Consider the following 26,613-nt stretch of genomic DNA (forward strand, 5'->3'; position numbering starts at 1 on the left):
GCATAAATTGAGGAGACCAATTGGAAGGAAGGAGAAATCTACACATACCGTAGCATGGATAGTGTATGCAGATTAGAAGCTACCAGGGAGGTGTCTTTATCCAGACAGACTGAGATTAGAAGAGGGATATGGTTTTCAAATAGTGTTGCCATTAGATATCAAAAGAACAAATGCCTGTGGTGTGCGATATAAATATGCTCACTATTAAAGTGGAGGCAACCCTATTGCCAGTGACAACATGAATAAGGCTTTTATGGAGACCATACCCTGATAAGGAAATCTCTCTGAAGGGCTGGCAATCTTGAAAGGTTTAGGCCCTGGCAATATTGAGAGGTTAGGTAATATAGGTAATACAAGATTACATGTGATGCCCAGGATCCCACATTGCTTAAGGGGTGAAGCTGGGATTTGTGCCAACTCTGCAATTTCTTCATTTGAACACTTTCTTTTCCAGTTCTTACCATGAACTAAAACAATCTCATTTTATAAAAACGGACTTGGAAAGTACACAAATCACATTACCAAACATGACAATTTTTTAAACAAAATAGGGTGTTATGCAAAATGGGAATGATTCTAGCTTCATTCTCTCCATCATCGAGGGAAGTATATAAGTACCAGCATACCAATCAATGTGATTTCACACATTTAATTTGGGTTTGTTGTTTGTATTTAAAACTTAAAATACTTCCAAAACAATTGCTTGTGATATTTTCATTTATAAACATGCATAAAAACCTTTGACTTTGCAAACCGTTTTGTCTGTCAAACAAGCAGACCTTAAAATATGCTTGCCTGAGGCCTGCAACAGATGGTGCGCTCTCTTCTGTCTACCAACCCTTCTACCCAAATGGCCTAAATAAGAAGAAAGATCAAGTAAATGGCTAAACGATACCAACAGCATGCAAGAAGGCAAACCTCACAGGAGACAGCACCGTAATGTAAGATATATTAGATGATTTGACCAGGATTACTGTATAGTCCGCTGGCAAATCCAGGATACAAGCATGAATGCTTTCGTTCCATAGTCTTGAATTTGAATATTTATTCACCTCTTGGACTAACAGTTTACGCCAGCGTTGGAGGTGATTGCTTAGGTTTTACAACACCCCTTCTGAACAAACCAATTTCTAGACCTTCACCATACGGATATGTTCGTTTTTATAGCAACCAGGTATATTGCTGATAATAGCAGATGTTGTTCTGCAAAACCAAGTACCTATGCAGGCAGGTTTATAAACTTCAGACATAGGAAAGGCTCAGCCAGCTTTGCTGGAATGTGATTTTCTAATTTTGCATATGAACACATATCTCTGCAATGGATTCTTCACACACTGAGCTAACTTCTGAACCATTGTGGCCCTCAATTTATCAACATGCATTTCACCGTTGCCTTTTGCACACGATCAACATAATTCCCACAAGAAGGAAAGAATGCTACAGAGCTGTGCCGTAAGGAACACACAAACTATGTATACCACAGTGAACACAGAAAGCAATACATGATGAATTGATCAAGGCAGAATGCACTTGCCAAAACAGAAAGGCAATGGGTTTAGAGCCTCAGCACCATGCCATAAAATATCCTGAGGTGTGCTATTTAAGACTAGTGAACAATGGGATCTTACTTCTTCAAATCAGGCAGTCCTGTGGGGGTCCTCTCCAAGGTGGGGGCCCTGCCAAGTGCCCCTTTTGCCCTCCCATAAAAACGTCTCTGGGGACTGGCTAGAAACCTGCAGGGAACGGCATATTGTACACTTGGAAGGCCCAAATTGTAAGTAGTGGGATTGGTGGAGGGATTAGGACTCGAGAGGAACGAATAATGAGCTAATAAACATAAAGTGTTGCGTTCATTTCTTTAAACCACCTTCACTGATTTGATTAATATCATTTCCTTAAACAAACCTTGCAATTTCGTTTTAAAAAATAATTTTGTAGATATTTGTAAAACGCCATGACAAAATGAAACAGTTCCTCCACTGCATTGTTCTTGAGTGCACATTGCTTTTACAAGTTCCACAACTTGCACGAGCTTCCCTAACTGCACCGCGCCCTTGGGTCAGTGCCAAAATGTGTCCCTTTAAGACAGACTGATGGCTGGAATTCAGCGGGCCTGTTCTGGAGAGAATAGCCTGGAGTTTATCGATATTGTGCGCTGCACAGCCACAAGTGAGTAATGCACTGATGCGGATCAGGGGTTCTGGGGCAGCCTACCCCCCCCAGGCTCTTACTTTGGGAGAAAGCGCTTAACACTGTGAAGCCTATTCATGATTCCTGCTGTCACCAGATGGAGACTGGCCGTTACGCAATGGGGAAAGGTGTTGACCAGCGACATCTCCACGAGAGAGGAGTAGGGCTGGGACAAGACCACTAGCATGTAACTCCCAGGCCCAGTCCAACCAGCCTTTCTGAAGCACTAGGCTGTCCAGATGCTCCGTACTGTTAGTACGGCCAATCCAATTGTATCACTGGAGCGAGAACCTCAGAGAAACATGACTGGTTCAAAATGATGCCTCTACCAACCACCCTGTAGTCACATCAAACTCAAATGCTTAAGGTGTAGGTTTTCTCTCAGACTTGTTAAGCAATACTGCATCAGCTGTTTTTTTGCTCCCATGCCATCTCACTCCAGAGCGGACAGAGCACATTTTAAATGTGGAAAACATGTTGCTTAGCATAATCTGCAGGCTGACAAAGATATCTGTGCAAAACGGTCTAACTGGCAAATCTGGTAGTGATTGTCCAGCTTTGTGCAAACAAAACGAACTGCTGACAGTTTGCAACACTGGTAAACATATAAATAGGCAAATCTCACCTAAAAGTTATAATTAAATGTGAAGAAATGCATCATGCTATTTAATCTAAAGGTTGTAAAGCACTTTAATAACAATGTTTAGTTGGTATGAGATCGCCGCTGGTAACTTCACCCTCTCACAGTCATGGTAATTGTCTTGATGTACTTCTATATAGAGAGGAAATGGTAAATGTTCTGAACATCCTGCCAGTCTCATGGGCTGACCATGATGCCAGACTGTTTATGATGATAGTGCCCGGAAATCTGTCCAAAGAAAAAGAGAATTGTATGACTACACAATTCCGTAAACTAAAAGACCTTCCTAAAATAACGGGAAAGGAATTGAAATCTACCTTTGCACAAATTGATCCTTCTCTGCCCTGTGAGGAATTCTTTAATGAAGGCACTGAAATTATGGACAAACTAGGCAAACAATCAGCTCCCTTTTTACAAAGCAAACCTAGGAAAGTGGTCAATTCATGGTTCTCGCAGGAACTTATTCCAATAAGAGGACAATTGAGATCTTTAGAAAAGAAATGGTGGAAGAGGCGAACTGTTAATAATCTTGAGTTGGTTAAGACTACTCAAAGAAATTACAGAAAGGCTATCTTTGAAGCCAAATCAAAGTTCCTTATGCACAGGATCGAGAAGGCCATTAATAGACTGCGAGAATTATATTCGGTCATCTCAAATTATGAACAACCTAAAGGTGTCTCAGTAGCTTCAGAACCCTCTCAGACCCAGGCAGACTCCTTTAATGATTTTTTTGGGATCAAATAGAATTAATTAAAGAAAAGATTTCTCAAATTCCACCCATAGAACTGGGGGAGCAAACGGAAGATAGGGAGGCTACTAATCCTGGTAGCCCATCAAGTCATAACCTTTTTTCTTTCTCAAAGGTATCAGAAGAGACAGTCTAGTCACTACTCTCTAACCTGAAACCCATGAATTATATCTTATTTGTGATACCATCAGTGGTAGCAAAACGACTGGCGTCGGACATCTCCCCTTTTATTACAGACTTTGTTAACAAATCCCTATCTACAAGGATTGCACCAGCAAATGTGGAAAAGGCAGTCCTCACTCCACTGCTGAAGAAAGCAAATTTAGAACCCACAAATTTACAGAATCATAGATCCGTAGCAGGATTACCATGGTTGGCAAAAATCCTGGAAAAAACTGTCACAGCACAATTACAGGATCACTTGGAAAAAGAGAAATTTTGAGATCCTTTACAATCAGGTTTTCGACCAGGATTTGGTACAGAAACCACGTTGTTGACAGTCTGGGATGATCTTTTGGAGATGGCAGATCAAGGGGATTTGTCACTGTTGATTATGTTGGACTTGTCTGCCACATTTGATACAGTAGACTATAATATACTGGTGAGTCGCTTAGAGGAGGTCAGGAAAGTCTCTTCACAAGCTTTAAAGTGGTTTAGGTTGTTCTTGACCGGAAGAGTATAGAGGGTTAAAGTAGAGGGATTCTTCTCTGATTCCCTCTGGCAATCCTGTGGTGTCCCACAAGGCTCTTCTCTCTCTCCTCTTATCTTTAACTTGTATATAAAATCTCTCATGGATATCTTGAGGAAACATCGAGTCAAATTTAATTCATATGCAGATGATACTCAGATATTCGTGTGAGTGGAGAGAAATTGGAGGAGACTTTTGAATTAGTGGAACAGTGCCTTAAGGAGGTACGAACTTGGATGAGTGCTAACCTAATCAGATGTTGTTAAACGCTAATAAGACAGCGGTAGCACTGTTTGGCTCCAAATATCATCTGCAACATAGTAAACAGGTGTTCCCACCTTATTTTCCTGGGCTCTCAAGTGGAATTCTCCCCAAAATAAAGAATCTGGCCTGTATTTGGGAAAATAATATGGGGACTGGAGGCCAGGTTAGTGTAAAAGTTCAATCTTTGTTTTTCACATTACGGATGCTTACACAAATTGTCCCCTTTTTAGCAGACAAGGACTGGGCCACAGTCTTGGGGACTCTCATTATCTCCCGACTGGACTCTGGAAACGCTCTGGTTACAGGAATTCCAGCTTTCCAACTACACAGATTGGAAGTAGCACAAAATGCAGCAGTTAAATTGGTTTTTGGGGTGCCAAAATCTTCCCCTATCTCCAATCCAAGGCAATCTCTTCATTGGCTAGCGGTGAAAGAACGCATAGATTTCAAGAATGTATGTCTTATGTTCAAAAGCGTGAACCAGCCAGCACCCAGCTACTTGATGGATAAAATCAAGATGTATACTCCATGCCACTAACTTCGCTCATGCGATAAGTTGCTGCTACCGGTATCGTGGTCGAGATAACTGAATAAAGTAGACCGAAGATTTGGAGTCTATGATCCAAAGCCTTGGACTAGCCTGCCGAGAACCATTCGAGAACAGAAAACTTTGATCCTGTTCCGAAAGGCAGTGAAGACCTATCTCTTCTGCTAACTGTAATTTTTAAGCAGTTTTGACTGGAAAAATATTCCTAAATGATAAGAGTCTCACAGAGAGATGAACCATACTCATTCAATGGATTCTGCACCCAGATTGGATTAGTTTTGTCAGGTGCGCGATTACAAATAAATCAACAAAAGTATACCAAAAGAAATGTTATTGCTTCAATGCACTCTACACCTCCGGTAGGCTAGGAAGTACGAAGAGCAATACATTGCATGCAGATAGTATGTTGAATTTCAAGTGAGTCATTATTAACAGAGATGACTAGTTTAGTGACATTACAATGGTCCTAGCATGAAAGGTTTCCGGCATAGCATGGACTGCTATGTCAGTGATTATTTAGCAGCTGGATCACATTCTTCGTAGGACTCGGCTGTATTCCTAGGGGGGCAATGCTAAAGGTAAAAGAGCTCTTTCATACTTTACATGTACACCAAATTCACAATGAATAAGATGCAATCAAATTCAAATTACACCTTTGCAAGGATACATTTAATTAATTGCTACTTGTCAGGCCATATTTGAGAGTGACCAAATCTATATAAAATTCAAAGACCAGATAACTGGCATTAGCCATGTGTCCACACAGTATGGTACATGCAAAACAATGCAATGAAACAATGTTATGTGGTGGTTCATACTTGGACTGTTCTTGCCTTTCTTGCGTTTAACTGCTGTGACAGTAAAATTCAATGTGATCTTCTCTGAAGGAATTGCCATTTTGCAGTGAGAGCTGTACACATATGCTTAGATTAGTGATTGTTGGGATGAATGTATAGTTTTCGTGTTTTGACCAGAAGAAACTGTAATCAAAAGAAGGAACAAGAGCTTCCCTCATTGACTGGCACAACTTTCACGGATGTCATTACTAGTGGGGTGGGATTCAACAAAGGCTTGTTGTGCAAGCATAATTGCCTCGAGGTGTGCTCATGAGTTTCTAAGAGTTGATATTGATATTGATATTTTATTTCTATCGCGCTCGTACACAAGTGTTTCACCAGTTGTAGGGGTTACTAACAACTGCAATCACATAGGATTCCCTCCTGCTGAAAGATGAAGGAGGTTCTGGTAAAGCGGAGACTGCTGATAAGGGTCAGAGCTAGCAATTGGTTGATTGCAGAATGAGTGCGGGGAGGCACAAAAGTGCACTGAAAAAAGTTCTCTCCAACCGCTAGTCGTACCATTTGGCCTCAGGTAGAGAAGAAAGAACGAAAGTTGCCATTGTATGTAATCAATTGGAAAATAGGAACTGGAAAGTTAAGTGAACAGTACATTTTCAAAATAATGCCTGTTATGTTTTCTAGGTCAAAGGGGACATTAAGGACAACACTCTAGCAGGGCAACTGTCCATTCTAAGGTCTGTATGCATAGATTGCCTCGCACCATAAGCAAATGTTTTGAGGTCTTCCTGCACTGCCATGGTATATTGAAGTGATGCCCAAAGGTGCAGAAAAGTCCACACTCTTTCACTAACTCTCTAGTCCATGTGTGGGGAAAACAAATGTTTTTTTCCACTTCAGTTTAATATTTAAGCTTCTTTATCTTCAAGATAAGGGGTGGAGTCTGGGAAAGCGGAGGAGTAAAGTTGGGGCTGGATGCACTCCACTGGGTCTAGGGCAGCAAATAGACTAAATCTGCCACTGCGGTAACCTGCCGGTATACCTTAATACCGACACATTATTACTGCACCAGCCAACTTGTAATGAGCCCCACTGTCTCTTCCTGTCTGTCAGCTGTTAAGCCCTAGATGGCCTCTTACTTCCTTCATCTCAACCCTTCTAAGACCAGAATTCTCTACTTTCCTTCGGCCTGCCTTTGCCCCTCTCCAGCTCGCACTGGTATTTACTTTGCCCCAACTTTGCTCCTCCTAACCCCTCGCCTCGCAATCTTGGGACCATTTTGTACCCCTCTCTTTCTTTCTCTCTTCATATTTCTATCACAGCTCATTCTGCTCATTATCTTTACGATCTTCAGCAGGCCTGCCTGCCCCTCTCTTTTCAGGCTACGAAGTTCCTAGTCTACTCTTTGGATGTTTCCCGACTTAATTACTGTTCAATTCTTTTCCTTGATATCCCCTCTTTTTATCTTGCTCCCTTGCACTCTGTCTTTACCTCTGCTATCCACCTTTATCTGCCTTTTATTTCAGCTCCCTTGCCGCTCCTCTGTAACTTCTTCTCTCATCTCAGCCTCTCTTCTTCCCTTTGACCTTTATCTTCCCTTTCACTTTCTTCGTTTTCAAATCCTTGCATGGTCTTGCTCCTCCCTTTCTCTGTTCTCCGGTCTCATTATACACCCCTGCAGGTTCTCTTCGCTCCAAGTCGCTCTTTCTTCTCTCTGTTCCCAAACCACCCTGTGCCTCCTCTCGTTTTCGCTCCTCCAGGCTCCTTGCACCCAAACACTGGAACACTCTTCCCCTTCATATCCGCTCCTCCTTTTCCTCCTATGTCTTTCAGACTCAGTTGAAAACTCCTTTGCTTCAGTCGCTCTCCCATGCTTAATCCTGTTGTCATGCTTTCCATACCCTTCAGTGTTACTTCGTACTGTTGTTGCTAAATAATTATTATGAAAGCTTAACTGCCCTATAGATAAAATAAAATACAAATTCAGAAGAAATGCCTAGGGCCTGATTACAGAAGCTTTACCCAGGTGCAAGTTCAATATTGTATGATATTAGCACTAGGCCAAAAAGTGTATTGGTGCAAATATACAGTCTTTGAATGCGTGTTTGCACCAGGGCAATGTTTGTCCTATTGCTAATATCTTGCCCTGTAGCACTAGGACAAATACTGAAAGGATGTTGTTTGTCCCCCCATAGTCCTAATACCAGGCATATTTGCGCTTGCAATGTTGCACTGTTTCCGGATGGGGCTATTTGGCATCCTGCCTCACCACCCCCACCACACAAGATCCTAGAAGCCCAGCGTTGGCAGCTACGGAACAGTGATATTGGTTTACCCAGGATCACACGCTTTAGTTCATGTGTGAAGGCAAGATTTGAGCCCAGTCTGCACTTTGGACAGCTGACCACGTGGCTTCTAAGTTCTAGTTTGTACAATTATGTGTTAATGTTTGGCCTTAAAAAGATACATTAATATTCTGTTTCACAGCAATGACTTCAAAAGTACATACATCACAGTATGACCATTCTGGACACCTGCATAGATACATGTTAAGAAAAAGGTTATGATTCTAGCTTCGGTTCCCTCTCCTGAATGGAAGATTCCCAGTGGCAGACTGTGAAATGGTATCACCCTAAAACTACCCGCTGGGTTTTACAAAAAAAACTTCAATATTTCAAGACACACAGCAATAAAACACGCAACAGTAAGGTGGTGCCACCTTCTTGTCGTAGAAGTCGGACACAGACATGCAGCTTCTAATGAATGATTTGGATAAAATTTGAAGTTCAACGCAAAAGTTGTGTGGCAAAGAAGCAGACGTCATAGAAATAATAACTACAGTTTAATAAACGGGGCACTATTCTCTGATTTAATGTATTTCCTTTGGAAGAAAGCTCACTGCCCACCATACAGCAGGGTGTCTACGCAGAACTCACTGTTCAACTTCTACTTTGATGAACACACTTTACACCATTATACAGACCCTCCAATAACAGCTTATCTTACACCATGTGTAAATCCTCAAATAACACCTTATCTTACACCCTTCTGCAAACCTTTCAACAACAGCTTATCTTACAACATGATGCAGATCCTCAAATAACAGCTTTTCTTAAACCATGATGCAAACCCTCAAATAACAGCTTGCCTGACACGAGTATGCAAACCCTCGCCGAGAGCATGTGACTATAGTACACAGGTGCAGAGATCTCAAGTTGTCCCATCTCAGGTGTGCATTGCTCTGCCAGCCTTAGCTTTGATGCTCCGATTGCTTAGCATTACATTTTTTACAAGTAAAGTACAAGAATACAGAATGACAAGAGATCAAAATTCCAGACTTGCAGATCATCTCATACCTGACAAGGGTCTACTTGGGAGTTTTGATTATGAATATTTATTGAAAAAAAAGCGGGAAAATAGGAGGAACTTAAGTGGGGTAGTTCATAGCCCCCAGAGGTCAGACATTTGAGATGCTGGAGCCGAAAAGGTCAAAGGACAAGAGAGATGTTTTTGTCTCGGATAAAAAGGGGAGATTTTGAAACCCAGGCACATTTGATCTCACCTCATCCATCCTGACTTGCTTTAATCATTCGAAGCTTTACCTTTGACATAACTTCCTGTGACAGGACTTCCTGTTGGGTAAAATACTACACCAAAATACTGGGCCATTCCTGACTGTATGGAAAATTAGCTGGCACCAATACACATTTAAGAAAAGCTTCCATTTAGAGTAGGTTCAGCATGTTCGAGTATAACCTATGTACAGGATTAGCCTGGTATTAGATGGTATATATGTAATATAGTGTAGCGTCACCTGATAACTCTGTGTTAGGAAGAGGCACCGATTCAGTAGGGAAGTGGCCGGCAACAGCCATGGATGGATTGTATATTGTGAGCTTAACATACTCTAGTACAGGAGTCTGCTACATGGCCTTTGGACTACAACTCCTATCAGTCCTAACTAGCATTGTCAATGGTGAGGGATCATGGTGGCTGTAGTCCAAAATATGTGGAGAGCTGCAGGTTGCAGACCCCTGCTCTAGTATCACTTTGTTACACTGTAGTACGTGTGCAATACACAAGTGCATGTTGAGGTATTAGTACACTGCTCTCTGTAATTTCTGCAGTTTCTGATTGATCACAGGACGGGAAGAACTTACATTTTTAAATTCTCTGAACGGGACAAATTGCACAATGTCCCTCAGCGCTGGTTCACCCTTCGGCGAGCGGAGGATCCCATCATCGCCATCCAAGATCTGCATGTCTGTGAAGTCGGCGTTGCCCACGCCGACGATGATGATGGACATGGGGAGGTATGAGGCACGGACGATCGCCTCCCGGGTGTCAGCCATGTCAGTGACCACACCATCCGTCAGGATCAGCAAGATAAAGTATTGCTGGAGAGAACATGGAAAACAAGGAGGGATTCAGGCAACAGAAAGACATGTACACAATCCAAGAACAGTAGCTTCAGAAGTGAGTCAGAATGGAAGACCAAGGGCAGCTGACATGAGGGGGCGACCAGGCTGAACATGCCATAAGGACATATATATGCGTCGCAGTGTCAGGGATGGGAGTGTGGTTGAAGACCACTCAAATGTACATCATTTGGGGAGTATGAGCAACACTGGTATATTTCATAAAACGAGGATATGTCCCTCCTCCAAGCTTGTCAATGGCCAAACCCACTACCTCTACTTTACATGTTCCCTTCCATCTCCCCTCCCATGCCCTTGCCGCCTTTCCATCCCCCCATCTCCCTGCTGCCTGCAGCGATCTGATTTTGAGCGCCATGTTACAAATCATAAATGAATCCATTTGCTCCAGGTAGGCAGACGGTCTTGGCTCAGACACTCGCTGTTATGCCCCCTCTTCCCAAGGAACCTGCAACTTTGTGCCTGTTTATTTTGTTTCCTGATAAACAGAAATGTTTTTTAAAGCAGAGGCATAGACAGGGTAGAGCCTGAGCGGGCAAAGCCCACGCACAATCTGTGAATGCCCACTCAGCAGCTCTGTGTGGGCATTTACAGATGTTAATGTCACTGTGGTGGCCCACCTACACTAACTTCAGAACCCACTTGTTAGACAATCCTGGCTAGGCCTCTGATGAAGTGCCCCCCTGAAATGCTTACCTCTGCTCACTAGTATGATCTCCACTCACTAAAAAGTTCCCTGCTCACTATGATGCCCCTTCAAGTGTGATACAAATGTGCCATTTGCCCCCAAGTGCAATCTCTGCCCACTTCTAGGAACTCTAGGCACTACCATAATGTCGATCCAATAAATTAACTCAGCCCAGGTTTGCGCCTGCTCACACGTGTGATATGCGTCAACTAGATCTAATCTATTCCCACTAGTATGGACTATTCAATAGAATGATCACTGTTCACTAACGTTTTGTCAGTTCAATATTATGCACTCTCAGAAGTTTGGTAATGGCCTACTGAAAAATCTCTGCCCATTAGTATCACATCTACTCACCAGCGTGATCTCTACTTAATGGAATCACCTCTGCTCACTATTATGCCCCCTCACAAGTGTGATATCTGTCCCCAAGTACAATCTCTGCCCACAAGTGTGAACTCTACACGCTACTATGATTAGTCCTCCCACCCACACTGATGTACAACTTGCAACTGGTTCACGCAGGTGTAATTTAGATATAGAGAGGCCTGTGGGAAATGCATCTGAACACGTTTCTGCATCCCCAGGTAAGTTATGTCTACATAAGGGTGACTAGCAACTGCAATGTCTTCCCTAACCCGCTACCCCTCCGATGCACACATTGGAGCATCCACTTTGGGTAGTACGTTACGCACACATAAGTAACGCAACTAAACACAACACACACACACATTCTCAAGTAGTACGTTCTTTAGTGGATCAACCATAGGTCCTTTCATGAATTTGCCATCAAGTATAAATGTGTATGTGTGCCTTACTACTGGAAAAGGCGTTCTGAATCATGCCCTGGATCTCTGAAAACTCAGATTATAAATGCTGAATAACCTAGGCATAAGACATATGCCGCATGCACAAGATCAACGGGTGCTCTGCAAGGGATCAACGCCATATAGCCCAACTGTGTCCCTATGGCCTTACCCACTGGTTTACTGTTGCTCCGGGTCTAGGAGCTCTCTTATACAATGACATTCACAGAGATGACTGCGTTCCCACGGGGCCGTGCTCCCTCGCTCACTAGATTTGTCAGCGATCTAGTAACACATATAGTTGATCAGCAGGCGTGGTCTTAAGGGGTACCATTCACTGTGATAAGGACATGTACAACTGTGTTGCTTTAGCAATAACAATTGACAGGAAGAGCACCATTGTTGGCAGTGATTAAAAGAGCGGGTCTGAGATAGAGAAAGCAAGTTAGGCTGACCAGGAAGTGACTAGAGCCAATAGACGAGGAGAAGAGCTGTTGATCCCTCTTAACTCAACCAAACAAACAGCCTCAATTGGGTGATACAAGATAACAGACAATGGGGCTCATTATGGGGGGTTGCTGGTAAAACCCGCTGGCAACCCCGTAACACCCTTACTGCCACCTGATATGCCGGTGCCACCGGGTTATCACAAGGGTGGCAGTAACGGTAAATCCCCATTTCCATGGAGTCCCACAGAAGCACGAGCACAGTTGCTAATGGTGCTGATGCTTCTGTGACAACCATGCCGCTAGGGGCCTGAAAACCCAGCAGGTCAGGCCTGCCGGGGGTTGCATGTCCCCTACCGGCATCGTGGTAGTATAGCAGCCCAGAAAAACTATTTACAGACCGCCATACACGGAAAGAGGGTTAATGACTTAACAGGCCAGGGGGGAGATCTAGAACCAAGAATAAGACTTGTAGACCAATGATGCCTGCATAAAAGATGGTCTGTCCATCCGGGGTTTGTGTTCCTCAGATTAGCATAGTCTACACAACGGTGTACAACATCTGGTGTCACAGGTTCATTGTGTCAACACAATGTTATTTAGTTGGGGGCGCTCATTTCATGAAGGGGTTCTCAGCCAATTGAGGGTCAGTGTCAACCAACATCTTAATTTGGCTAATTTGTTGACATTTGGACCTAATCACGGTATTTCTGTTGCCCATAACTCACTGTTAATCACAAGGATTTACCTGGCATGTAATGAAAGCCTGCTTCCCGCCAATTCAGACTGACATGTTCAGTAGGAGCTGAAGTTGGGGGTTTGATTGAAATCCACATTGTAATATGCTTCCTCCGATGCATTAATAATGTATGTGGCCGGGGGCTAGTTCACCGCTTAAGTGCAGGATCGATCATAGGCAGGACGTCTAACCAATCAAAATTTGTCTCCGCCTCCTAGGTTACCGGACTGCCCGTCAGCCCATGGTCTCTAAAATTACAGTCGTCTTCAGCTCTTCCTTCTGCAAAGCCAATCTTGTCCGTAAATTCTATAACAAACATGCGCCAACTGGCAAGGGAGAAGGCTTAATTACTATTGAGGGTTTTGAAGAATTCTTCGACATAATGAACGCTCAAAGCAGCAAGCAGAATCCCAAACTGTGGATTTGGGCTACAGAGGCTGTCGGGTACTTTTTCCATCTTTATGACGCATGGGATTTCTTTTCATGCCCGGAGCTCTTTTAATAATTCACAGAATTTCCCAGGCCTACAAATGTTTGAGCGCTTTTTTTTTTCTTTTGCGGCCCGCAAAATCCTGTCAGTCAGCAAATAAGTCGAACGTCTTCTTTGGTATAAGAGTGAAAAAGCAGCTCTAGGGAGCGTGGCTTGACGTGAAATCTTCAATTAAATAATTAATATTCTTCCAATTAGCTACTTTAATGGATGCATTAGTCATGGGACATCCGCTGTCTCCAAGAGGCCGGAAAAACAGGGATTAGAGAAAGGAGCCGCGCATAAACAGGCATATTCCGTGTTTAAGGCCAGGTGATAGGGTCGCCGCGCAGCTGTCTGATAGAGGCTGTACAGGGCTCATCACCAGTGCCTCTCCGGCAATGAATGAGTGTTTCCATTGGATTTCCTCCTTCAGTGGATTAGGCAGCATTAGATGTCTGAAAGCAGTACCACTTCTCTGCCTTATCCCAATTTTAACAACAGAAAAACATCATCATAGGCATGTATTCAGTGGCACGAGGGCACCCCTTGCCCACACACATGCCATTGTCTAGCTTTTTTTTCTTCTAAGTGGCCTTGCATCTGAGACATCAAATGTTCAACTTTTACCAAGGATCTGACTCTGATCGTTTGGACACAACAACTGTCCATTACCTCTCTCCACTCTGACCAGTTTAACTTGCCATCCGTATCATTGCTTGATATCGATGTCGGTTCTTGTGTAGGTTAGGGTCTGGGCCCACCTATACACTTGTGCCACGATAAACAAGCCCCTAAACCCGGCCTCAAAATGTGCATTTGCCACTAGCCATTGCTTAGTGAAAATTGATTCTTGGCGAGTAAGAAATAGGGTGCCATGTGCATTTGGAGAATTGAGGGGGCAAGTCCCAGGCCTGGCTTCCCTTAAATGATAAATCAGGGTTGCGTGAGGTCAAATGCACTGACAATGCACCTCTCGGTTAAGTGAACACTTTTAATCACATATGGGTAGCCTTTACTCTCTGTAACTCTGCCTTCCATTGTATGCCATTTTGAACGCTGTGACTGCGCAGCACTGATTCAGCGTCTATGACTTCACCCCAGAATTAGGGGTACTTTTTTAAAGTTCAGATTCTTGCTCATATGAAGTACACTGCAGCACGAGGCCATTTGATGCCTTTTAAGCAGGATTATTCTAACATTCAAAGGCCCCTAGTGTGCCAGGCCTGATAACCAATTATCCCCCATAGAGATCATGTGATTCAGCCAATGTTATAAGTGGTGCCAGACATTGGATGTTTCTCCTTCGGTGGATGATTAAGGAATGCACAGACTGAAAATAACTTTCAATTGATATCCTCTGAGCTGGAGAGGTTGGAGCTGGGGGAGGAGGAAAGGACAGTGTCCCCTGCACTAACAGAAGACAGATGGATCCCTGTGAGCATAGGCCCCAGTCTATATGAGACCAGTATCTGCAGGGATGCAACCAAAGGCCAAAAGACCCCACCGGCAGGATGGCCCTGCACAGAGAGGGCCCAGCCAAGCATCAGTCACCTTACCTGAAGCAAGTTAAAGGGACTGAGGGAATCGCTGTCCCGGGCAGGGTAAGGAAAACACGGCACTCTCTATGAGTGGGGGCGGGCTCACTCTCGTACAGACACCAGGAAGTGGGGGGGGCAGAAGTACAAAGAGCCAATCGAAATCCCTGGCACAAACCTAAACGAGGGAAAAGGAAAGGAACAAGATCAATATGGTGACTGGCATAGTTTGAGGACGATTATGAAAGCCAATCCCGAGCAAATCCCTGGGGTTATTAAGAAGAAGGGATGAAAAAGCAAAGCCACAAAGGGCAATAGAGTAAAAGAGACCCCATTCCTACTATAGACACTCAGCGAAGAAAACTGAAATATCCTAACCATGCTGCCGGCATAACTTTGTGATAAATAAAGAAGTTAAAGAAACAGCACATGGCTCGCTCTGGTCCTATCACAAGTGGTGGCAGAGGTGGGATCCAGAATGCCATAGAGAATCTGATCAAGGCTCTAATGAAACATAAACAAGAACTACAGCTGTTGCTGCCAGTTCAGTCCCAGCAGACACAAGCAAACCATCAAGCGTTTCAACAAGCCACAAAGCTAGAGGGTAATCAACATACTCCAGCCCATTAAAAAAAAATAAGTAGACCCTGATACATCTGACAGAGGTTGTTAACCCCACTAGGGTCCATCCCATTGTGCCTTCATCCATGCTACAGAAATATGCAATGGGGATGACCACTCTTTCGAGCGGACTGCCTGCAGCACACAGTGGCTGCAAGAAATATGGAGCAAGTATTTAGCCTCCTTGTTAATACGACCTATCCAATAGAATTACAAAGCAGCAGATCCCACAGGGGATACTCCTTATAAGGATGTAAATAAGGCCACATTAGAGCGGCTGGGACTCAATGAGGAAGTGTATCAACAAACGTTCAGAGTAAAGGTTCGGCACTGCAGAAACTCCTAGAAAGCTCTACTATTGGATTAATGACTTAGCAGATAAATGCCTACAACCAGCTACTAACTCGACACTCACGATCATAGAGAAGATCATATTAGATACATTTTTACTTGTCCTGCCAGAACAGATCCAATGGTGGGTACGGCAACATCATCAGGCGAGCCTGGGAGCGGCCAACAACATAGCATCTGCCTGCCAACCGTCCAATTTTAATGCACCCGGGAAACCTACTGGGAGTATGAATGCACAGCCTCTTAGGGCAGCAAGGCCGGAGACAGATGCTGATATGGGAAGATGGAAGATGCAGCAGAAGAAGCCTTAATGGGTGGAGAGTAGATGGCCTGTATCAGCTGTCACTTCAAGACAACCCAAGTGTTTCTAGTGTGGTGAATGGGGACACATCACCCGGATGTGTCTGAAGAACACAAGTCCTGAGCAAATAGAAATTGAGGCATACTATAAGGATATCAAACCAACAGAATGGCCCAGGCAGTATCCTTATAGTCTCGGAGTACAAGTAGATGGAAAGCCCATGTATGCCATGTTGGGCAGTGGCAGCCAACAAAGAGTGGTAAACCCCGAAGTAAGTCATCCCGATGGAATGGGAAAGCCCTAAGCAGAATAAAGTGTATACTTGGGGACGTTAAAACATATCACACCAAGAAGCTGTGGTTGCAGGTCTAAGATGAGGGGTTAGGGGCGAGGAATGCAATCCTTCCCTTGCAAAATGCCTCGGTAATGATTGGTGCTGATGTTCCCTGGTTCAAAGAACTCTAGAAGACAGCTGATCGGAAATAGGTACTAGAGGCCCCTTTTGCTGGGTCCATGCTACCTTCCTCTCAAACATGGGTGTGAAAGACCCAACGGGAAAGAAGGGAAGTGAAGAAAGTGTAGAGGATAGCGACCAATCAGCTTGATTGTACTGAATGGAATCTCAGAGAATGGGAGCAGGCCATTAGAGCCACTTTCTTAACCAACCACACCCTCAGGATGGTGAGAAAACAAGCAGAGGAAGAGAAGAAACCCAAAAGCAAGAACAGTCCAAAGGTTTAGCAGAGGAAACGGTAGTACTACTGGATATATCAGGATGAGGCAGGGCAGGAACAAGAACAACTGTTGATACTCCATTCCCATTGTGAACTACAGATATGCCTGACACACGGTCACATTAACAGAGGATAACTTGCTGTAGAAATAAATCAACAAGTCCTTACCTGATGTTTCTAATGGCCGGGGATATACATAACTGTTGTCAGGTTCTGCAAACACTGTGCCAGGTGTCAGATTACAAGCCTGAGGCTACCACCCAAGGTGCAGCTACAGCGGATGCCAACACTTAGGATCCCTTTTCAATGATTAGGCATTGACCCGGTGAGCCCCCTCGAACTGTCCAGCCGAAGTTGTAAATACATCCTAGTTATTGTAGATTGTGCCACCCGGTACCCAGAAGCCATCCATTGTGATCTGCTGATTCCTTTCTTCAACAAGGGACTTTTCCCGAAGAAATGCTAACTGTTCAAGGGGCTAATTTCATTTTCATGATTTTGTGGCAGCTTTGTCAAAGGTTCCAAATTAAGCAAATGAGAACCTCCGTATACCACACTGAGACAGGTGGGCTTGTTGAGAGGTGCAACAAGAATGTTAACCAAGATGCTGAGGAAAGTGCTGGTGCCACAAGGCAAGCACTGGGGCCATGCCCTACCTCTCGCATTTATGGCCTTCCAAGACACCCTGAAATCATCCACAGATTTCTCCCCTTTCAAACTCTTATTCAGGATACAACCCCACACCGTTCTTGATGTGGTATGTGAGGATTGGGACCACCAAGTAGAGAGAGAAGCCACTGGTGGAATACATGGAGGACCTTAAAACACACTTTTCAATCCTGAGGGACTCAGCACAGAAAAATTTGGGACATGCCCAAGAAACCCAAGATAAGCAGTACAATAGAGGAAGTTGCAAACAGACCTTCTAGGGGGTCAAGAGAATGCTCCTTCTCTGCCCCACCATCAATAACAAGATGCTGGCCCACTGCAGAAGACGTTATGCCAACCTAAAGGCAGTCAGCCCATCAATTATTTAGTGGCCCCCCCTGACCGAAAGCAAACTGAAGAGATATATCACATCAAGCTTCTAAAACGCGGGCATTATCCAGCGACCAAAATAGCACTGATCATAACAGAACAGAAGGATTGCCCTGAAATGTTCCCAACAAACAAAGCAGCGTGACCTTTTGACATTGGTTTTAGTGATTCCCTTACCCTACATAACAGGGCCAAGTTGAGAGCAGGGCAGGGCGGCAACCCTTTGAAGACATCTTTTAATAATCCCCCAGGGAGAACCAACATGGTAGAGCATAAAATAAGGACTCTACCAAATGCATGTGTACTACTATGCCCCTATCATATTCTAGAAACCAAAAGACAACTCATCCAAGAGGAAATCAAAACCATGTTTGACCTTAAAATCACCAAACTGTCACACAGCCCATGGTGCTCCCTTATAGAATTGGTACCAAAGCCAGATAGGTCCAAGATATTCAGTATGGACTTCAGGCTTCGGAACAAGGTTTCTCTATACAAAGTGTAACCTACGCCAAGAGTGGGTGAACCTCTAGAGAGACTCCGTACAGCACATAGCTAAACACCATTGACATCACCAAAAGGGTACTGTCAAATACCCATGAAAGCTTAGGCTATGGAAAAACTGCTTTTGCCAGCCCCCAAGGCTTGCACCAGTTCAAGGTGCTACACTTGCATGGAGCAACTGCCACATTCCAAATGTTGATGGACCATAAACTGAGACCCAATCAACAGTATGCAGCTGCATACTTAGGTAATATTATAATATTCTGTCCATACTGGGAAACGCACCTTAGCCATGTGACCCGGGTCCGCCAGATGCTTCAGCAAAATGGATTACGCATCAACACAATGGAAAATGTCTTGGCCTCTATCCAAACCAAATACTCACTGTACACTGGGTGACAAGGTCCAATACGACCACAAACGAACGAGCTTGCGCCATTGTAAGAAAACCCACACCCACGACTAAGAAAGAAGTATGAGTCTTCCTAGGATTCATCAGATACTATCACCAGTTTATTCTGCTGCTACCCTGGCTGCCCCATTGACGGTGTGATGAAAACCTCAATCAAGGGCAGCTCAGCCTCAATGAACCAGCTCTATTGGCTATCCAGTGCAGGAAGGACATATCTTGCCACCTCGTTTTGCATTGTCCCGACTTTGGCAACCCCTTTTCCTCCAGGCAGACACTTCAGACAGTGGATTAGGGGCAGTGTTACCACGAGATATGAAGGAGGCCCCCACTTCTGCAGTGTTTATCAGTCTGAAGCTTATACTGCATGAAGTGCAGTACGCCACTATTGAGAAAGAGTGTCTGGATATCAAATGGTCGGTGAAAATCTTATACTACCAGCTGGGTCGGGACTTCACAGTCTTCATGGATCCCCCCCTCCTCCAGTCGTTTACTCACCACAAGGATTCCAATCATTGCTTCTTGAAGTGGTCCCTTGTGCCCCAGCCTTTTTCCTGACAGACACTATTTGTGGCATCCAAGGTTGTCACTGATTACCTGTCCCGATTGCCATTCATGCCCCATGATTAGGTTTTGAGGAGGAGAATGTGTGAGCCAGAGTGGCCAGGACAGGGGAGAGGAAAGGGCAGTGCTCGCCATGCCACCCAAAGACAGACGGATCATCATGAACGCCATCCCACACTGTCAAACTAGAAATTATATTGTGCCTCCTATTGCTATGAATATATGTATATTGGCCTACGCCAAGCTGCTAACAAGCTGCTTATAAACTACATGTGAATAAACTCGCATTGCAAGGTCCTGACCTTAGAAACCATGTAAACTGTCATTTTGGGTCAAGCCGCCATTTTAGGTTTTCTTGCTCTATAAAGTCACCATGTGAGCTAAAATGGTAGCCTATGTTATTCAGAACAGAACTTGATTGTCATGACCTCTGTACAGCTAATGTATAAACTTGCCTGCAGGCCACTTGTTAGGGTCATGAGCTGAGACCTTGTCCTTCTGCTGACCTGTGTGCAATGGATTACCTGTATCACCGAAACTGATCTATAATTGAATGAGAACACCTGCTTAACTATATTGTATAAATTAAGTCCCGCATTGTAATGTTAGGCCTAGATCATACACCAATATACATATAGATGAGCAGATGGTAAGTCCTTTGTAAACTGATCGGTCCTCCTTAGGTTTGGTCAGGTGAGTCGTTACCCGACTCTTAATTCAACCCTGACAATTTGAATTTGGCGCATTGTATCTGCAGACACAATTATTGACCAGGTAACACCGAGTATTTGAGAAATGCCTGGGAAATTGTCTAGCTGCTTTAGGGCATTATTCCGCAGCGATAGACAATCTTTGGAATTTAGCCGTCCGGCACCACAGGAGGGGTCGCCGGCATGTACTATGTACTGTAAGCATGGCATTGGAAGTGCAGTATTTAATAAAATTTGGCACAGACAAACCAGACATGCCTCCGAACTTCAGTGGCCAGTCAATGGTAGTTTTGAGATCCCTCGTATTGAATATTTAGAGTCAGTCTTGTTAAAAAACAAGGCCAGACCTGCAGCATTTGATGTTTTGCAAAATTGGAAAAGAGAAGCGTTGCAACAGCTTAAAAGTAGGGAAAAACATGTGCGCCGTCATGAAACAAATGCTGAAAAGGCGTTGTTATATGATCAGAACAAACAGTCTGAGTCGGTTAGGAATATGGACAGGGCTTTCTCACTCGGTATTCAGAAAATCTATCCTTCTAAAGATCTTCATGTTTCTGATGAGTTTATCGACAAATTGTTAAATGAACGAAGGCCTGGTGCCTCTGCACCACCTCCGTATGTTCCTCTTCCTCCTGCTGTACCTCTTCCTGCTGTTATTCCTGCTCTTCCTCCTCAACCTGTTGTTCCTATTCCTCCGGTTGTTGTTCCTCCACCTGCTCCTCTGCATCTTCCCATTGCACCAGTAATAGTACCTCCATTGAATTTGCCTGCACCCTCACTCCCAAGTAGTTCTGTGCCGCTTGTAGTTGATCAGGGTGTGGGGTCGAGGATTGTTACTCGTAATACTGTTCCTACAGAAAAGAAACAGGATTTGTTTGCATGGGCTAAGCATTGTATGGAGAGAGATGATCGAGCTAATGTTCTTGCCACACTTTCTAATATGGATAATTTTCCTGAGAAAAATGTTTTCATTGAAGGTTTAGGGATTCATTTATGTGTAATGTGGGGTAAATAAAATTATGAAGACCTCCCACAAGGGTTGAGGGACCTGAATACTTTAGCGTTTTCAAGAGACACTGTGGAGAAGGTACATGAGCATGTTGAGAGGATATTTGAGTATAGAAAGGAGTTGGAAAGGTTAGGGAATGAGGATGACGAAGAAGAAAGTATGTATGTACAGAAACGATTTCTTCCGTGTCGTAAATAGACATCTGAGGAGGCGCGAATTTGTACAAAAGATGCGATTAGATGGATTTCAGACATATCGATAACTCCAGTTGAGGTATATGACACATACAGTCAATATACGCTAGAAATGCAGAGGAAAGTGATACAGGTAATGGTAGAGTACCTGCAGGATGAATGTTTAAAGAGAAAGGTTAGTTGTCCCACAGAGTTATTGAGCATTTATAAGAGAGCTTTTTCACTTGACACTTCTTCAACTGCTTTAGCGCTCGACTTAGCTCTGTTGCTTAGTAAGCGTTCGGAGTTGCCTACATCTCAGTTGCCTATGAGAGAGGTTCCTCCGACATTTGTCCCAAAAGTTGAGATTCCTGCTAATGCTGCAGCAGGTACACCTGCTGTGGACATTCCTGCACATTATGTATCGCAGTTTGTTCACGTCCCGTTTTCACGACAGGAAGTGAATACTATTAGACGAACTATTCCTGACATTAGGAAAAATCCGACAGGGTTCTATAAAGAGATAGAGTCCGTTTTGCAGTCCTCAGTGTTTACCCTAGGCGACATTGATTTGCTATTCCCTGTACTCCTGCCTGTAGATTTATGGAAACAAGTTAGAACTATAGACGATGTACCAGGGTTGGGAGATACATGGGCTAACATAGTTAGGCTTGATGGGGAAAGGCCAGCTGGTGAGAGACCACCTCAGGTGATACTAACTTTGCCTGACAGAATCATTGCAAAACTGAAAACTATAATCCCCGAAAAGAGAATTATTTGGGACAAGCTTACGGCCTGTGTCCAAGGAAAATCTGAGGGTGCTACCGAGTTCTTTAATCGGTTCGAACAGGTATTCTCGGATTTCAGTGGACAAGACTTAGGCACAGAGTCTGGGAAAATATTATTTGTGGACAAATTTGTACGTGGATTGCTGCCTGACATCCAGTCACAAATTATGACGCTGAGAGCGCTTGGCAGGCGAAATCCCAATCAGAAGTACTGCACATGGCTCAGTACTATGAGAACCGTGTCAATAATGAAAAAGATAGAGTAGAGAAGAGAAAAGGTGATTTGAAGACTAAAGTATTGTTACAGCAAATTGTTAGAGGCCCCAGAGGGGGTAGTTCGCAGATTAGAGGTCAGTATGTTCCACAAGGGAATGTGCCCTTGGGTCCTGTGAATATTAACCAGTGTGCCTATTGTCGCCAGGAGGGTCATTGGCGTGCACAATGCCCCGTCCTTCGACAGAGGTCGAATAACACATTTGGAAATATGGGTAGACGATCCAGAGGTCACCCGGGTGTAGGGGGCCCTGGTAGAGGCCAGTTTTCGCAGGATCCCCAACAACCTTTTTCACAGGATAATCAGACTTCGAGTGTGGATACTAGAAACATATTTGATCATCCTTCTGCTGCATATCTATCTGAAGAGCTTCCTTTTGATGATATTTTGTTTCGTTAGGATTGCCCGAAGCAGGGTTTGGAACCTACATCTATTCCTGTTAATCAGAAAGGTCCCTACGTTGAAATGGTAGTGGGAAATAGGAAACATCCATTTTTGATAGACAATGGAGCACAGAAGTGCTCCATTGATCATTCTCGGGTTCCAAACATTCCACTGTCAGGGCAAACCAATGTTTCTGTAGGGTTTTCTGACACAACAGTTGTTTGTCCGGTTTCTTCACCGGTACCTATTTCTTTGGGTCCCTTTACGGACCACTGTCCATTTCTCTTGACTTCGAATTGTGGAGAGAATTTGCTGGGGTTGAATCTGTTGAAGGAATTAAATGCGGTAATTCATTGTTCTTCTGATGGAGTGCGTTTGACGATTTCACCAGCAATGTTCTGTTTCGCAATTCTTGACTAGACCTTTGCTGCCAGAATTCAGTAATGTACCAGAGTGTTTGTGGGCAGTTGATGACAATGATGTCGGTGTTTTGCAGATTGAGCCTGTTAAAATAGTTTTGAAACATGGAATTAAGCTGCCCCGTATTCCACAGTATAAGATCTCAGTTGAAGACGAGCGAGCTTTGAAGAGCATTGTTTCCGATTTTGTGCATCGTGGGGTGATTGAGGAGATTGCAGGAAGTTTGTGCAATAGTCCGATTTTACCCATGTACAAAAAAGGTGATAATGCAATTCCATTTCGTTTTATAATTGATTTACGTGCCAATAATAAAGTCGTCGCTCCGCAATTTCCAATTGTGCCTGATGTGACGACAATATTAACCATGATTCCAGCTACGGCTACTCACTTTAGTGTTGTGGACCTAAAGAATGCTTTCTTAAGTATTCCTATACATGAGGATAGTAGATACTTGTTCGCGTTCACCTTAGGGGGACGCTCATTCACATTTACTTGTGCACCTCAAGGTTATACTGAGAGTCCTAGTATTTATAGTAGGGCTTTGAAAGAGCAGCTTGATATCCTTGGATTGCCCCCTACTTGTACGTTGCTTCAATATGTTGATGATTTGCTTTTAGCCGCTGACTCATGCGCTTTGCCAAGATGTTTGCGTGCTGTCGCTGCTGCTGCTGCGTCTGTAAAACAGAGTGAGGGAATGGTCCTAGGCCATGATTTAACCCTGATGGTGTCTCACTCTGTAGATATTCTATTGAACAAAACCCAAACGCAACACCTCACTTCTGCACGACTGACAAGATATGAATTAATCTTGTTTGCTCCCCACATTCAAATTAGGAGGTGCTGCGTTCTTAATCCGGCTGAACTCCTACCTTTCCCGCAAAATACTGTTTGCGGTGACGAAGAGTCACATGACTGCCTGTATACTACTGAACAAGATACAAAAGGCAGAGTTGATTTGAGGGACACTCCTTTGGATAAGCCACAAGGGGAGCTGTTTTTTGATGGCTCCTGCTTCAAACTACTGGATCGTACATCCACAGCTGCTTATGCAGTCACTACATTGAATACGGTTGTGGAGACCAAGAGAATTACGCATAACTCTGCGCAGGCCGCAGAGATTATAGCATTGACTCGAGCTTGTGAGCTTTCCGAAGGGCTAACAGTAAACATATATACTGATAGCCAGTATGCCTTTGGGGTGGCTCACAACTTTGGGAGACTTTGGTCAGAGAGAGGGTTTTTAACTTCGCATGGCACCAAGATCCAACATGGCTCCCTGATAGTACAATTGCTTTCAGCGCTTGCGCTCCCTAGTCAGTTAGCAATCATTAAGTGCGCAGCACATCGCAAGATTATAGATGATGTAGGGAAAGGGAATGCTTTTGCTGATCAAATAGCTAGACAATCTGCCTCTGATCTCTTCACGGAGATGTATGTTTCAAGGGAGACTGTAGATGCCTATGCAATGGATGAGGGTGTTGGGTCTGTACGGGATATCCAAGCCGATGCCACATTAGAAGAATCCAAGAGGTGGGCTGAGGGCTTGGGGAAACTCGATGATGATGGGTGTTGGGTGGACATGGTTGAAGGGAAATGGTTGCTTTCTAATGCCTATATAGTAATGATGGTTACCATGGCACACGGTCCCACACATGTGTGCGCTCAACAGATCACGAGAATGTTAGAGAAAGTCTGGGTAAATGATAAGATTTCAAAAATTGACCAGCATTATGTCCAAAATTGCATGATTTGCCTACAACACAATGTGGGAAAGGGGACAGCAACTCCAAGAGGTAGCTTTGGGCCTCCTTCTGTCCCGTTTGAAGTGATTCACTTTGACTTTATTGAAATGGAGCGATGTAACAATCTAAAATATGTCCTTGTGGTCATTTGCGCCTTTAGTAAGTGGGTCGAGGCTTTCCCTGTTAAAGACGCTACAGCCATGACCACTGCAAAGACCATGTTAAAGGAATTCTTCCCACGGTTCGGTTTGCCGAGAGTTATCTGGTCGGATAATGGTCCGCATTTTATCGCTGCTGTAATTCTACAGATATGTACGGCATTGCAAATTGACAAATGATTCCATTCGGCCAGACATGCTCAGAGCGCCGGATTAGTGGAAAGACACAATGGTATCATAAAAAACAAGCTCGCTAAAATGTGTGCCGGCACCAAACTAAAATGGCCGGATGCCTTACCGATCATGTTACTTTCAATGCGGACAACCCCTCAAACTAAGACTGGGCTCTCTCCCTTTGAGGTGGTAATGGGGAGACCTGCTAATATTTGGGGTTTGCCTAAAAGCTGTGCATTGCGCGATGTAGAAAATGTACTTCTCTCCGACTATTGTAACCAATTGACTAAAAACCTGTTTTCAATTTATCACCAGGTGCGAGAGGCATTGCCGGTGAGGTACGAGGGCCCCGGTCACAGTCTACGACCAGGGGATTGGATCCTCATTAAATCCTTCGATAGAGCCTCTTGCCTCGCACCACGTTGGAGGGGCCCCTACCAGGTGCTCCTGGTCACTCAGACTGCGGTGCGGGTAGGAGGACGTCGCCACTGGATCCACGGCAGCCACACCAAACGGATCCCACACCCATTGCCATACGATACAGAAGACGCAGAACCCCTTTCCGGCATTGAAACCAACGTACCCGAAACGGCAGACGGTGGAGAGAGTGTATCGGAGGCCGTTCCGGAAGTTGTAAGGCCAGACAAAACGGCCATCTTGCCTCCTTGCTCTCCCACTGCATCGTTTGTGGATCATCCATCTTCTGATCCAACTTCCGTTCACTCGCCACCTCCTGTGGGAAGTGACGACATCCTGTCTGCTGATTCTTTTGCACCGGAAACTGTGAAGTATAATCTCCGCCCAAGGAGATAGGTTTGCAATACGGCTCTTGCTGTACAATTGAAAGAATGTGAGGGCTTGCCTTTTTTTGGCCCAATTGCATAAAGGGTTCTGCTGGCTAAGGGTTGTGGGAAAAGACATTAAGAAGCCGCGCGACCGGAGTCGCCAGCAAACAAACAATTGGTGTTTCTCGATTGAAGACGGCAATGCCCGCATCCGCTACCGTTCGTACTGAACTTTTGGACAAAAATGTGACTAGGAGAGACAATGAGCAGATATGTATGGGGGCCCTGAAAACGTTTTGTTGTCTACTGGTGATAATCACGGGACTTTTAGTAACTGTTGGTTGTGGGTTTTGGTATTTGGAGAGAATGTACCCTTTGAATGATTTCCTACCTGTTGAAAATATAACTGTTGTTCCCACTCCTTCTGTGCAACTACATACCTTGTCACCTAGAGATCTTTTGCATAGATGGAATTATC

The 26,613-nt window shown here is 44.2% G+C and overlaps 1 protein-coding gene across 3 annotated transcripts in view; it reads right to left on the reverse strand.

Moving 5' to 3' along the window:
• CPNE7 (copine 7) overlaps positions 1-26,613 on the reverse strand; it is a 1,149,025-nt gene that overhangs the window by 20,013 nt on the left and 1,102,399 nt on the right. For all 3 annotated transcript variants that reach the window (XM_069635582.1, XM_069635584.1, XM_069635583.1), the window contains one exon: positions 10,035-10,271. In XM_069635582.1, coding sequence (XP_069491683.1) covers positions 10,035-10,271 — 237 coding nt within the window. The remainder of the gene's footprint in view (positions 1-10,034; positions 10,272-26,613) is intronic.

The sequence above is a fragment of the Ambystoma mexicanum genome, chromosome 1q (genome assembly GCF_040938575.1).
Source record: "Ambystoma mexicanum isolate Mex_15411 chromosome 1q, UKY_AmexF1_1, whole genome shotgun sequence".
NCBI classification, from domain to species: domain Eukaryota; kingdom Metazoa; phylum Chordata; class Amphibia; order Caudata; family Ambystomatidae; genus Ambystoma; species Ambystoma mexicanum.